The sequence below is a fragment of the Fringilla coelebs genome (genome assembly GCF_963513975.1).
Source record: "Fringilla coelebs genome assembly, chromosome: 5".
In the NCBI taxonomy this organism is placed as follows: Eukaryota; Metazoa; Chordata; class Aves; order Passeriformes; family Fringillidae; genus Fringilla; species Fringilla coelebs.
In genome coordinates this window covers 35923987-35939641 of record NC_140033.1, presented here as the reverse complement: position 1 = coordinate 35939641, position 15655 = coordinate 35923987, and the positions used below count along the sequence as shown (strand labels likewise).

Here is a 15655-nt window from a genome sequence, read left to right as displayed (position 1 = left end):
AAATTAGCTTTAACTCATAATTATAGCATCTTCATTTTATGGTGCCATAAGTTAATGGGATAAGTATACTCATGAAAGCACATAGAAATGGCAAAAAATATTCAGACATTAGTTTTTAAGAGCTTAAGTAAAACATTCAAGCTCCAATAAATCTTTTTCAGACAATCAGGACCTATAATAAATATTTTGCCACATAATCAAACATACATAAGCACAAAAGGTTAGCAAACATAAGCATGCCTCCAAAGGACAATAAAATTTCTACAGGAATCTTCAAGATGGTCTCATCTATGATTTCCTTGTATTGAGGTCTCATATCTCTTATTTTTCTTATACATATAATATAGCTAGATTACAGCAATTCCTATAAATTGGGATCTGTCTAGGTACAATATGACATTACAGAAGGACTCCAAAATAATGTCCCAGCATGGAATTCCCAGTTCCCTCAGAGAGCTCCTGTATTTGCACACTGGTTGAAAAAACATGTCCCACTGTGTACGGCTAGAAACCATACCAAAACATATATTCTCAAATTATGTAACCCATGTTAATTTAGCATTTACTCCACATATCCTAACAATACCAGGAAAATAAAAAGAATATACTTAGGGAGAGGAGAATAGAATACTGTAAGAAAAAATATGCTCAGTTTTATAGAATGTTTTTGCCAAACGTTTGTTTCCAACTTATCTTGTGGATAAAATTCAATGTTCTCAATGTTTTAAAAAATAGTCCACGTTAAATCATAACTTCTTTAATCAAAAATATTTCTAAGCAGAGAGACAGTAGCTATTTTAATGCTGGGTTATAATAGACATGACATTATTTCCTTTGCAATAAATTGCAGATTACACTTTTGCAATACTGTAAAATTATTTCACACCTAGCGATTTTGTTCCATTCGACATCTGATACTCGCATGCATCATTTGGTATTTTTCAGCAGTCCCTGTCTATAACAGAAGCAGAAGTCTAACAGCAGAGCAATTTTTCTGTGGAGTCTCCACATTAACAAAATAGAACTGACTTACCATGTTCCACCCTGGGTAGAGGTAGTCTGTCCCAACAAACTCAAAATAGTGAGCAAAACCTTCTTTCAACCACACATCCTCCCACCAAACTGGAGTCACAAGGTCACCAAACCACTGGAAAAACAAAAAGTTCACATGAACAACTTTAACGACCTTTAGGAAACCATGCTTGCATGTATTTCACCTAGACAAACACATTCTCCACTTGTATTAATAAAACAGTACTATTTACCATACACTGAAATTCACTAACTGTATTTTTCCTCTGCTAATTAATTCAACATTACAGGATGCACAAGTTAATGAAGTAAAACATTAGAAAAGAACAAGCAAGGCGAAAGAAGCATTGGGGATAGCATTCACCGTGTCAGCTTTAGTTCTCTGAAGTAGATGCTCACCTAGGCTTAACAGACTAACATACACACTGGACAGAAAAAGGCTTCTAACTCAAGTAATCTGATCCATTACATGGAAATTTCATGATGCATAGTGTGAATAATGAAAAACATATATATGAGAATGGGAACACATTCTCCACCCCAGACCTAAATTTTAGCATTTCTTTCTCCCCACCCTCTGACTACTAAGATCTACAACACTACTGATGCTCCTCTCCTTCGCAGGTTTCTTAGAGAAAGCAGCTTTACACAACAATGCCAGCTCTCTGTGGGTAGGACTCAGAAGCCTAAAAGCAAGAAGTAGATGCGATTTAGAGAAGATACTAGGGTATGTGAGATACCCACAAAGGCCCAGGAAATTTCATACATGACTTAAAGGCCATGTGCAGCCTTCACAAACAGCAACCAGAAGCAGAGGTATCTGAAACAGCACAGCCCACCTGTGTATATTCAAAGGAACCCTACTTGAGCTGCCTGCCTTTCCCATTTCCTCCAGACGATCCTTCAACATCCCCACTGGCTTCAATCTAATTTATCAAGGACAGAAATCTCAAGGATAACTAAACTCCATAAACTCCACAAGTAAATAAAGATCATCAGCTGAAAAGAGGAGAAGGGTGTGAGCTGAGGGCAAGGCAAGAACACAACCACTACACACTTTGTTCACAGAGTATACCTCAACAGACACAAATCTCATAGAACAGGACATGTAGGTGTCAGAGGGATTTTACACAGAGCTGGAATGATCATTGGAAGACAGATGAGGACAGGAATTCATAGGAAACCAGATGTCATATATTCATCTGCTGATGGATGACCCTGTTTAAACGATTATTTAAATGATTTAAATGCTTGTAATGTGTAACCTGAATAATGTCACACCAGTGGTAAGAACAGAAATGTCGACAGTATTATGAAAACCTATTTCATACTCTCTGTAGCGTCTCTTCAGCCAAAAAAATACCAAAACCTTGTTTAAGTAACATTATCTTCCAGTTTTCTCTTAATATTTATAAAAATTAGTTATAATCAACAGAGATAATTTTGAGTTTTCATGTGTAAGAAAGCTCTAAAAATACAGAGAGGGAGCAGCAAGTATTCTAGAGGGAAAGACTCAGGTCAGAGCAGAGGAACTGATGCTGAACTGTAATGAGAGTGAGGAAAGAGTGAAAGCAGAGATGGCCCCTAAGCAAACTGATTTCATGACAGCTGCCTTGTTTGAAGGCTTTGTCTGGGACCTGAATGAAAGATGTCACTTCTGTGCATGTCTTTGTGGAGTGAGAATGACACCAGAGAAGGATCAATGCTGCAATGAGGATCCGTAGTGATGTGAACACTAGAGCTTCAAAGAACAGACGAGCAGTAAAGACCAGACCAGCTGGAAGATTACCAGACAGCCACATAAGGCTCAGCAAACAGAATTCAGATGAAAACAATGAAGAAAAACATGGCAATGAATGTCACTGAAGATCACCTTAAGAATTTAGAGAGAAAAGATGAGGTTGCTAGAAGTCATATTCATACACTATGTGAAGCTAAACTTAATGCACACTCAGTATGCATAATGTAGTTGAAGGCTATCAGTAAATTAACTCCCTACAAGGCCACTAAACCTAGATCCTGATCTTAAGAACATTTAACTGAAAAGACAAAGAAATGCTGGAAATATATTTATATAGCTTATGCATTTCAGAATTTTAAACAATAAAATGAATATAACTTTCATACACTAAGAAGTATGGAAGCTAAATTCATACTAGAGTAGGTTGCTTAAATGATTTCTAATGACTAAACATAACAGCATAGAGTTTATTTCATGAATTACAGGAGTACTACTGAACAAATATGAAACTAGTGGTACAACTGTCATTTTGAACTATGACCTTCATAATACCTCATCCTGTAATTTGAATTAATAACATGAATTTATGGTGCTACAAAAGAGAATTTCTTCTACTCCTTTGTGAGTTTTCTGGGTTCATTTGTTAATGATACAATTAAAATTATTCATTAATTATCCACCTAAAGGAAGAATTGTTTTAAAGGCATTAAACCAGTATGTGATATCAATATGACAATGTAGGGAATTTGCTTAACTACTTTTGAACAGTATCAGAGAGAGTTATGGATGTCAGAGACAGAGCAGTACCCAGAGGCTGTAAGCAAGAAAGCCAAATTTTCCAGCAGAAAGGTGCTATTATCTTCCTAGCTGTTACATGTCTCAAAGGAACACTGTAATTAAAGCATTTAATTTCTTTAAGTAATTATTTATTTATTTGTGTATTTGACTATAGGCTCCATCTGCCTGGAGTGAAGACCATCACTTCATTTTGAAATGGACTGATCACATAAATTTCTCTTCTCCCTCAGGTATTATGTTCAACCTGATATGCAGAAAGTACTTAATTTGCAGATACACTGAAAGGAGACTCTTTACTATATTTTTTTTTTTTACAGATTATCAAAAAAATGTTGATTTAAAAGTTTTTAATTTTCTTTCTGCTTTCATGCTTCTGTAACTCAATCTGTCACACCAAGTTTTATGCTCAGGTGGGAAAACTATCACCAAAAAATCATGATGCATAAATTCAAATTACTATTTCTTCAAAGGCTATAGGTGGAACTGATCTATGATATGCAAATAACACTGATTAGTACCTTAAAAGAATTATTTTAATAAATTATGGTAATTATTTAAAGCTATCAAATTAAGCTGGTAGAAATACATGTGTTTTGACCAATTCATGTTTTGGAGCTCAGAGGACAAGATTTTATGCCAAAACACTGATATGACCAATTTTCTTTTTAATTAAACAAACAAATATTCTGAAAGAATACTCAAGCTGAAACAGCAAAAAATAGCACCCTACCAAATTATTGAACCAAAACTACTGAAATAACTTTAATGCATCTCTCCCAAAACATGTACCTAAAATACCTGGTCAAACATGAAAAGTCAGCTATGAAGAAACTGGACATGAAATCCTTTCTTACACACTTTTTACTTGTATTTTAGCAACCACTGAATTTTTCCTTTTGCAGCACTGTCTCATTTTCTATCTGTCCTGAGCACTGTGCTGAAGCATTAATACAGAGCAGATTTGGTAATTACAATTTTTAAAAAGTCAAATCTAAAGGCAATAATCTGAATTTTTAATATTAATCTGATTTCTCTAATCTTGGAAACATTAGCAAAGAAATTGCTGTGTTACTCTAAGTAACAGGGCTCTCATACAGATCAGTTTACTACATGCTCAGATATGTTCCATAAATCTTGAAGTCATGGGTGTAAAGTCAGGGAAACTGGACAATGACACAATTCTTAAAAAACAAAACAAAACAACAACAAAACAAACAAACAAACAAAACCAAAAAGAAAACCAAAACCCCAAAACCCCACATATATTTTAGAAGAGTTTCATTTCCCCTTCCCTGAAATCTAAAAAAAAAAAAAAAACAATAAATAAAAACCAAAACTGATGATGTGGATTCCAGTTTTGCTGGCACCAGAGAGAATTTGGTTAACTTTTGTTATTCTATGTGTAAAAATGAGTGAAGGAGAAGAATATTCATGTGTCACCACAAGCTAACAGGTGATATGATGCACAGCCAAAGACAATGAAAAATGCAGTGAATAAATAACAATTAAACAGCAGAGGCAAGAGTTCCTGGACCCAACCTGGTCTCGGCTCAGTACATTTTCAGCTAAGATACTATTGTTTAGAGTTCCTGAGGGGCTTCTGAGTATAGTAAGATAAAGACAGAAAAAAGGGCTAAATAAAGACAATGTGGTGGAGATGCCAGACAGTAGTTTTTGTGTTATATTTTTTGAGTGTTTCTCCCTTTAAACTTTACTTGCAGGTGAATAATCCCTATTCTGTGTGACTCAATTCTGCATCCAAAAAGTAGAAAACAATGCTCCTTTAACTTCAATTTTTTCTATCTTGTCTAGCTATCCAGTGAAGTAGCTGAGCAAATACCTAATCTGCATGGTACTGAAACAGAAACAGCAGCAACAGGAATAGAGGAAGTTACTTTTAATTAAGCAAAGTAGCACTGGAAGTAATATCAACATGGACATCAAGTAAACCTCTTCCTCTGCAATTTTAAGGTCACTTAAATGCACTTTATGATCATATTTCTACCTTAAAATAAATTCAACTATAGTTTTTACCCACTTCATGATCCTCTAAAACTCCCAGAACAATGTAAAAAGGCTTCAGTGTCTATAAGAATAAAATAAACAAACTTGGCCAGTTACTGATGTGATAATTGCCTGTATCTGAAGTACAGATTGCTCTGGAAGCAGAGGAAATTATCAAAGCAGTGCAAAGAATAAATGGAAGTCATGAAACTACTTCAGAAAAACCAAGACTTAAGCTGAACACTTGGAAAAAGTTACTATCAGATTTAATCAAAAGGTTTTAAGGGAAGCCATATAACCCTGTAATCAGGAGCACAGAACCCAGCACTACAAACACATCACGTGGAAAAATCTAATACACACAGGGGCTGGGACTTGATGACCTAATGTATGTTTTCCACACATGGTTCCTAAGGCACTGTAATTTTTCTAGCTGAACTGTGTACTCTATTGCACTGCACAGTGAAGAGCTTATAGCAAAATCAGATGATAGTATCAAGATCAAACCAGCAGTAACTTTCAACAAAAATTTCATGTTTTAGTTGAGGACTTCATATTCATGGACCAATTTAATGTGAAATACAAACATGAACCAAACATTACTTTCAGGTTCATCTCCCAAAACGCCATTTCAATGGCTTCCTTTTACATGGTACTTTTTATTTGCAGAAAGTGTTAAGAATTTGCATTGCCTTTCAAGAATACTGTGTAAATTCACAGATGTAAGCCATGGTGATTACACAGTAGGATTTCATTCATTTTAACCTGAAGGCTATGATTATGCCTCTTATGAGTGTAAGAAAGCATTTCCTGCCCCTGTAGCAAATTTCTTCAATAACATTTGCATTCAATTCTATATTACTAACACTTGTAATGTGTTTAGTTTGAGATAAGAAGATGGGAAAAACGTAAAATAAATTGTAATATGGGTTTATTATTTTAAGTTTTCTTATTGACACAATAGTTTCTGTATACATAAAGACTTGCTTATCCACCATTGGTGAACATGGAGGGTCAATACCAAACTGGAGAAAAAACTGAGAAGAAAAAGAAAATGGATATATGTATATAAAATAGAAGACCAAGACTACTACCAAATTGACTTTAGCCAAAATCTTTTTTGACATGAATATGAAACTTAGCATAAATCTGCTATCAACAATTTTATTCTACATACCAGTAACAAACACACTGACATACAAATACGCAGAATATACTGCTACAGAAGACAGGGGAACTGTTCATTGCTACCAATTTACTCTTTTATCCCCATTTTGAGTCTTCACAGTTTCTGTATTAGAGGGATGTGTCTTACAGACCTCCATGCTACATGGATTCCAGCTACAATAGAAATCATAACCATCCATATGTACCATACAAATTCATATTCAGTTCTAAAAAGGAGCACATGTTTTCTGACATGAAGATCAAATACGTGAACACCTTTAATACCTGATGACATAGCTCATGTACAATGACCATGGTGACATCCAGTAGGTATAAAATAGAAGAAATGCTTGGATCCAGCAGTATCCTTTGCTCCACAAAAACACTCAGTCCCCAGTTTTCCATAGCAGCATATGGATGCTTAGGCACAGCCAACAGATCTAGAAATAGAAAAGATGTATGTTAACTCCTTGTGAGAGCTACTATGCTGAAGAACTATTGTAAGAAGGACCATAAATCATCACTAAAAGCATTTTAAATAACATACATGGAAAAAAAAAGAGCTTGTAGTAATATTTCTTAGGAAACATTAATAAAATATTCATTTTTATCTTATGCCACTATCTGTTCACAAATGATAACCATGTTATTGACGTAATACAGTACATAGTATTTCTAATGAAGCTTTTTATACAGAATCCAGCTTATTTACAACACCTTGTTGATTTACTTCTGGGTTTGATACTGCTTCAAATGTTTACTATACCATATCAGCACAGTAACACAGACTCTTACTACAAGTATTTTTTATCTTTTCATTAAAGCAACTCCTTTATGAACATCTTACACATGAAAATGTATTTAATGACTGACATTTAGGGGTGCAGAAAATAAATTTTGTTTCATAACATCAAGAAAAATGGCAAACTGTTCAGAATCCCCAGTTCTTACGGAATAAGGCATTTTCCAGCGTGCCCTGTTGCCAGCATGCATCCTCTGTGAGCAAGACTGCTGGCAGCCACCTCTCAGTCCTGCCAGCTGGAACAATGGAACCATATGCAACTTAAGGAACTTTACTAGTTTTGTATTTACTAACTGAGAAATATTAGGAACAAGATGGGACAGTCTTTCATTGAGTAAAAAAAAAGCACCAAGGAATCTGTCCCAGTGCCATGAGGTTGAACAACTCAATACTACAATACATGTCTTAGAAAAATCTTACTGCAGAAGATTGAAAAGGAACTAAATTGACTACCAGTCTGGAAAGAAATCTAAAATTACAGTAAATTTCCATTATTTCAATATAGGTTCATAAACGAACCAATACACGATTCTGCTTCATGGCAAACAAATTCTGAAAGAGCCCAGAAACAACTTGCTTGTCTATTTGAAGCCCAGTACAACCTGTGTGCAAATCAGACAGCATTTTGGAAGCTGCAATGTGACATCAGCATGGTGCTCCCTCCAGTCAAACTAATTAGCCTGACTTCTCAATTAATTAGCCTGGCTGCCACACTTCTCTCTCATTTGCCTCTACTACTTCAGCTTCCAAAGCTAGTTCATTGGCAGTTATCACAAGTCTATCTAGGTGGTCCTTCACTGGGTGACTTCCCAACATGAACAAGAGAAATTCTGATCTAATTATTCTAAATAATACTATAAATTGTATTACAGCACTGACACCTCCTAGGTTTGTCTGTTTTGGCTTGCCGATGTGTGTGCTGGAATTGGCTTGGAGAACAAACAGACTGCAGAAGCCCTGCTCCAAGATTCAAAGGAAGTTGCCACTGAAATACTGAGAAATGAGAATTTGGGTATATTCTGGCATTCCTAAAAAGGACCTGCTTTAAGAAGCATAAAATACCAGCCTTCTAGTGAATTCAAGGCAAGTCTAGCAGCTACTTTCAAATACATCCAGAAAATATCCGAATCACAGAGACACACTTCAAATGCTAAAGAATAAATATTTTATAGAAAAGCAAACACAAGAACACAAGCCTAATTAAAGAAAATAAGGAAAAATCCAAAACATGGCGTTCAAAATCAGGCATGTGAGTAAATCCAAAACTACATGCTTTCCTTTTCTCCTTCAGTTGAAGCTTGTACTATACAATTTTTTTAGAATAACTGCATTTTTTATAAATGACATGCAAAATGAAAAGCTCCTGTCTGCTATACAAAGAAGGAATAGAGATGGGGAAAAAAGAAAAGACACAAAAATTACCAGGTAGAATCAGTGAAGTTAATGGCAAGTTTTCATTAACATTAAACAGGGATCTCTCCCATTCTCAACTCTGTAAAGAAAGCCATAACTTCTCTTACACCAATTAAACTTTCCACCAAAAGGCGTCTTTGGAAGATGAATACTGTTCTTATCTACCCCAATTAAGTCTCCAGCGCTTCCTTTCAAACACAGAACAGAACAAGCACAAAAGTGAAACCAGGTCCCTATTTTTCACTGGTCCTTTCATCTCTTTACTCTCCTTTGGGTTGATTTGTAGTTTTTGGTCTTTCTTTCCAGCCGAAATGCAGAGATTTTGTCAGTGTCATCCAGTAATAAACTGGAATAACTCTTGCGGAACTGGGAAACAAGGGTGAGGTCTCATACTAAACACATTTATAGGCTAATTACAGACTGTCTTTCACTATTTGTGTCATTGTTATTGCTTTTCTGGTTTGGACTGATACTTTACAGCACTGACACACCAACAAAACCTTCCAATCTGATGGACAGATAAGTGCCTTGCAGGAAGGCAGCCACAGAGGGATATTTTAAATCACTTTCATCCAACACAGCCTCATTTCTCTGCAAGCCTGAAAAGTCCTTTCACGCACCGGCTACTGCTGAAAGGGCTCTTCTGAAGAGAGAAAACAAAACATATTAGATAACCCTGTCAGTTTCCAGAATGGTAATCCCTGCAGGTGACATGAGCATACCAATAATGTTGAGTGAATATGAGCACACTACCATTTCCTAGTACAGGGACTGATACAATACACTTTAATGCCAAAGAGACTTTCTTAATCTTCACTGACTGACAGAATGGTCTCTGAAAATACTCACTGTCACCAATTTTTTCTTTCTTATTGTCCACATCTAAATTCTGAATACCCAAGTCTCAATGTTAATTTTTCAGTGGCTGGTCTTTGAATAGCTTCAAAAATTTCTACTACCTTTAAATAAAATTCCAAACACGTCTAGGTTTGTGGTAAAAGACACAATAATCTATATCTTTCTCTGAGGAGTAATAAACACTTGGTTTCAGAGGAACAATGTGTGATGTTCAAGTCTTAACATGAGAATTTGTATTTCCCTGTTTATCACACCATTAGAGCCCTGAGCAAGGTATCCTGTGATTCTGGAGGTGACATCTGTTAAGGTTTTAGTGTCATTTTTAAGGAGTGAGGTACAAAGGGAGGAGTGATAATGCACATTTTGATGGAAATATCATTCACACATATTACTGCACGAAGTGTTCTGCACTAACTGCAAAATGGGAACTACTGAATACCTAACAGTTTGTGTACATGCTGCATCCAGTCACTCTGCACACTATTTAATTAAATTCTTTGTAAAGCACTTGTGAATGTTTGATTATGTGGATATTGCTGGGGAAATAGAAATGTGTGCTATTGCTTGCAGAGAATAATATCCTCATGCGTCATAAAACTGTTACTTGAGATTTCCTGATACAGCAGTGCAGAGTCCCATGTAGTGCTGGAATAATAAAGGGTTTCTACCTCCTGGCCTTCACAGAAATTAAATTCATGACCAACAAGTAAAAATTATACATCTAAAATAAAATCACAAGACAAAAATGTGTCGGAGCTTCACACTAACATGCTATACTGGTACAATTATTTCAATAGAAGGACAGCATTTGGATTAGATTAAAAGATTTAATAGATTTTTTAAATCTATTTCTGTGTGACTTTCAGGAATAAGAAATTAAGTTACAAAAACTGTACATAGCTCAACAGCTTATTTCCAAACATTTAATTAAGGCATCATAACTATATGAGCTTACATCAAAATATAATCCTCTGACATTATCAGCAAATTAGCATCATAGTGCAAAATAGAAATTAGCAATTTCACACCTAAGTTGGCCACAAAGAAAATACACATTTGATAGGTTTTTTTTATCTGCGAACTTAGTATCTGCGCAATTTTCTCAAATGATACTGTTTCAATCTTTGCCACTCAGTCATGTTATCTTCTAGGTTCTGTTAAAAACCATTATATTCCCCAAAGCACAAGCTGGGAACATCACTCTAACATTAAATGTCAGCAAGGTTAGAACAGAAAAGGATTAAATGCAAAAAGATCCAGCTCTCTCATGCAGAGTGCCATGGATCTTTGGGGCCTTTCCCCCCCACCCTTTACCATCCTACTCTCTCGCAAACATCAAAGCATCTTCTTCATCACGGTGATTCTACTACATTTAACCACCTCCATTTGAAGCTGGACAAGGATATTGCACACATGCACACATCCTCACTATACATATAAATATGAGCACATGAATAAACACCAAGAGACATTCACATTTACTAACAGTATGCACTGCAATCTTACTTGTTTTAGCTGGTGGTTGTAATGTAACCAAGGGCTAGATACTCCAGAACATATGACAGCATTAAATTTCTAATACTCACGATGAAACTTAAAAGCACTACGGGGGGAGAAAAAACTAGATGTATGAATTGTTTCTGCACATTTTCTTTTAGCATACAGGAAAAGTCTCCCATATAAATATCTGAGATCCTTGAAACACTGCAAATTGTAAATGAGAACAGAGTGAGAGACAAGAATTTTCTGTCAAGCATCTTTACACATACATTTTCCTTAATAAACCCAGGAGGCATGAAGGGATAAACTGTTCACTCCATGAACTCCATGGGTTTTCCTTATAATCCCTACTTTTATTACAAAAAATGACACTACAAAAATAATTTGAATTTATCTATGTGCCTCTCACAAGGTTATTTTCATTCATTTCTTCAGAAACTTTCTTCAGGATATTGGTGCAGGTATCTTGCTCCCAGGATTTCCACTTTTTTGACAGCAAATTTAACAAGTTAAGAGGAAGCATGGACTAGTATCAGTTTATTTAAGTCATGCCATAAGTATGTTTTTTGCCCTTTCCTAGTACTGCATAATGTAATCAATAGCTTTATTAAATCTCTCTAAAGGCCTTGTGCAATTTCCTAAATGAATGCTACTGTACCAATAGGAAAAAAAAAAAAAGAACTGTTTACCAGAAGGGTGTATATTTCTGCCACTCAGATTCCTTAATCAAAGTAATTTGTTTTACTTAGTAGAAGATGCTTTTCTGTAGCACAATACCATTTCATGATTTATACAGATTTTAAGGAACAAGCCAAATATAAAAAGTGACAGATCTCATTAAAAAACATGAAGTCAAACAGTAGTTATTGTACAAAATATTCAAATTTTCTACTGATAATGGTACTTATAAGAAATATCTAAATTAGCTGCTGATTTTTTTTTTCTGCACTGTTTGATTAGCATATGTCAAAGAAGTTTGTTCTGGAAAACCAAGTGACTTCATTATATACTTTCATCCCCTTAAAATATGTGGGGGAGGGAGGAGGCAGGCCAGGGAATGATACAATGGGATGACAAATCAAAAAACCCAAACATCCTAGGGTTGGTAAAATCTCTCTCAAGCCCATGTTTACCTTGAGACACTTTGAAACACCCTATTTTCAGAAAATACGAAGTGTATGTTTCCTGAAAACTAAATCAATTCAGTATTTCACTTTTGGCAGCTAGGACCTAAATACCTTATATTATCTGTCTTTAAACTTAATAGCACTGTTCTGTCTTATCCCAGCACACACTAAATATTCAAACGCACAGAAGCCACAAATAACCTGGATGACACCCCCACAGGAAAGCTTCAATGAATGTTTCTGTTCGGCCAAATGCTTATTCTGGCACCCATCAGTTTTTATCTCCAGGACTATACCATCACCACCCTTCTGTAAGCTTGACACTTAACAACCCACACGGACACTGGCCTGCAGAGTTAATGCAAAGGTCTAAAACTGTTTGCTGTTATTCTGGTCAAATCAAATGGCTTGCTGCAGACCCTGAGGAGAAATCACTACCACACAGCTTTTTATTGCTGGGGTTTTTATTGCTTCTTATTGCTGTACAAAGTATTACTTAACATTAACTGACATAAACGATGGATGGATTCTCAGAGTATTTGATCTGTATAGCAGATGCTTAATGCAATGTGAATATTAAAGGATCCAAGAGGGAAAAAAAATGTGGGAGAGAAAGCTGGGGAGGGTAAAGAGAGAGAATATGAAGAAACACAGAAAGAAGAACTGATATGTTTTCAAGCAACTGAGCCTTGACACTGGGTGATAGCTAGCTTATAGTTTAAGAAAATAAAATAGAAATCTGTTGATTTTATTTGACATGCATATCATTAAATTTCTTTCCATTTTGATACCCCTAGTCCATAGATCATTGCTTTGTTCAAAGTATATCAAATGATTCAATGTTAAAATGAAAAATGAATGCAATCACCCACTGAGGATGAATTGTGCATCATCTAGTTTGTATCGATCTGCACAGGAGCAATGCCTTTCTTTTAAAATAATACCTGGACAGATCATTATGAATTTCTGCTCAGTATTAAACAAGTAAAAAAATCCTTTCACAAAGTTTCTTTATAAATATAAACTCTTTTTCTTAGTTTCAGCCTTATGTGGGAATTCAAACAGGGAGTTGTATGGCTCAAACCAGGACACAGGCTGAAATGAGCTCAGGTTTCAGTTACTCCAGGTAACAGGGGTAGTAGTACTGTATATGCATCCTCTACAGGATATAAACAACAGACAAACAGAGAAAATACATTCCCACTCTCAACACCAAAATATCCAGAGAGAGGAAAAAACAAGAAATACTTTTGTTGCCTTCATAAATACTGTTTCTAACATAAATACTAAGAGCACTGACATGATGGAAAATTGCCAAAAGCCATTTTCCTACCGCCAGAGTTAATAGAGCATGAGGATTCTATGGTTGAAAACAACACGACACTGATTACTGAGCACTATCAGTATGAATGCTGCTGCAAAGAAAATGATCAAGTGACACTGCCATATTCCTTCTCTTTGCTGCAAAATCAAGGTGCAGGTACACAGAAAACTCCAGAACTCCATTCTACTTAAGAGTAGTAATGAGATTTTTTTTTTTTGTCTGGTATACATTCAACTGATTTGCACCACAGTAATAAAGAGATGACTGTCTGCATATGTACAACACTCCATATACCAAGATTTGCCTCTTTTATGTTTGCTTTTGAGTGAGATCACATTCACAGGTGATGGGCACAGTTTAACACGGAAAGTGGAAATAGGAATTTGGCAAAGACAGGCAGTTATTTAGCATTAACAATATCTTACATTTCACCTGGAGATAAAATTACAATGTTCAGTACATCTGAAGGCAATGTTTTTGTGAGGACTGTATCTATTTATTTTCTGTTCCAGAGTAAGATGAAGAAATGCAAATGGACTGCGCTGGATAGCTCCTGAGATACTGTTTTTAGATCTTGCTGTGTACCCTAAGTCCTAGAATAGAGTTTATCTTACATTCTTATGCAAATCCTTTCGATATAATAGATCAGGATAAAACTTTATTATCTCAACACTAAAAGTAGTAATCCATTCATCACTTTGTTAATTAAATTATTTTAATAAAAGAATTAGTATCTTTCTACGACATATCACAATAAAACCTCATCATCTTTAATTTTAAAGGAACACAAGTAACAGAGGACTCACTTTGTCCTCATCCAAGTCCAAACTCTCTCCTTCCCACTCATACCTAAGGATGCAACCATATAAAGTCTTGTCACAGAATCCCTATTCACAAGAGGCTCAAATTACACCCTGATGGATCAGAATACAGAAGTCCAAGGTGAACTTCTTGATGCATTTAGATTTCCTAGAGAGGTTTAGCTAAGTGAATTTAGTACTTCACTCTGTTACCTATCAGCATTGGCAGAGCCTGCCAACCATGTGCTGTGCAGCTACTCATGACAGGTAAAAAAAATCACAGTTAAAAAGCACATATGCAAGACTGTGACAGAAGAAAAATCATGCCTCTGCACAGATACCCTGTATTTCCCCCAACAAAATGCAGCACCAAGATCTGAACCATCAAGAAGCTTCACTTTCTTGCTGCTGGAGATCTGAGGGGTGGGCTCCACCCTGTACTCACCCTGTTATGCAGAGGCAGGCAGAAACATGTCTCCAAATAAAGAGGGTCTTTTCTTACACATCTGGGCCCAGACTTAACCCCATATGGTTATCTGAGGGGGCAGGGGGAAAATAATTAAAAGAAATCAAAGAAATTAGCAAGATGGAAAAGCAGAATAGCTGAAACCTTCACCGCAGCTGAAAAGCTCTCTGAGTATGAAAAACGATGGAAAGAGATGAAAATGGTGCTTCATTCTGCACCTGGAAGTAACTGATACTAGTGACAATAAAGACAGCAATTAGAAAGTAGCCTTATTTCTAACAGTTGTGGTTCCAGACATACTGCAAATGTTTAATAGTTTCAATTAACTCAGAGAGTAGAACACAAACATGAAAATCTGTCACAAAAAAGGAATACTGCAAACTGCAAAAATAAAATGCCCTAGAAAGACATATTTGTTATCTGAAATTACAAAAGAATAGTGACACGCTAAAGAGAGGCTGGTGACCAATACCAAATGAATTGTGCTCCTTAAGTTTGGCAAGGAGCTAACCAGAGTTGACAACAAAAGAGATAGGGACAGACCTGGGACAAGTATTTCAGGAACAGACTCCTGATTTCCTGAGAAAAAAAGGAAAAGCAGAGCCTGGCAAACAACAGGAGCC

At 35.8% G+C, this 15655-nt stretch overlaps 1 protein-coding gene across 1 annotated transcript in view; it reads right to left on the bottom strand.

Annotated features, from left to right (window-relative positions):
• Nucleotides 1-15655, bottom strand: part of TRHDE (thyrotropin releasing hormone degrading enzyme) — a gene marked incomplete at its 5' end in the record, with an annotated part of 202012 nt that overhangs the window by 115622 nt on the left and 70735 nt on the right. Inside the window, 2 exons of the mRNA XM_084206037.1 lie at nt 1034-1147; nt 7028-7182. Of these exons, the coding sequence (XP_084062163.1) occupies nt 1034-1147; nt 7028-7182 (269 nt within the window). The remainder of the gene's footprint in view (nt 1-1033; nt 1148-7027; nt 7183-15655) is intronic.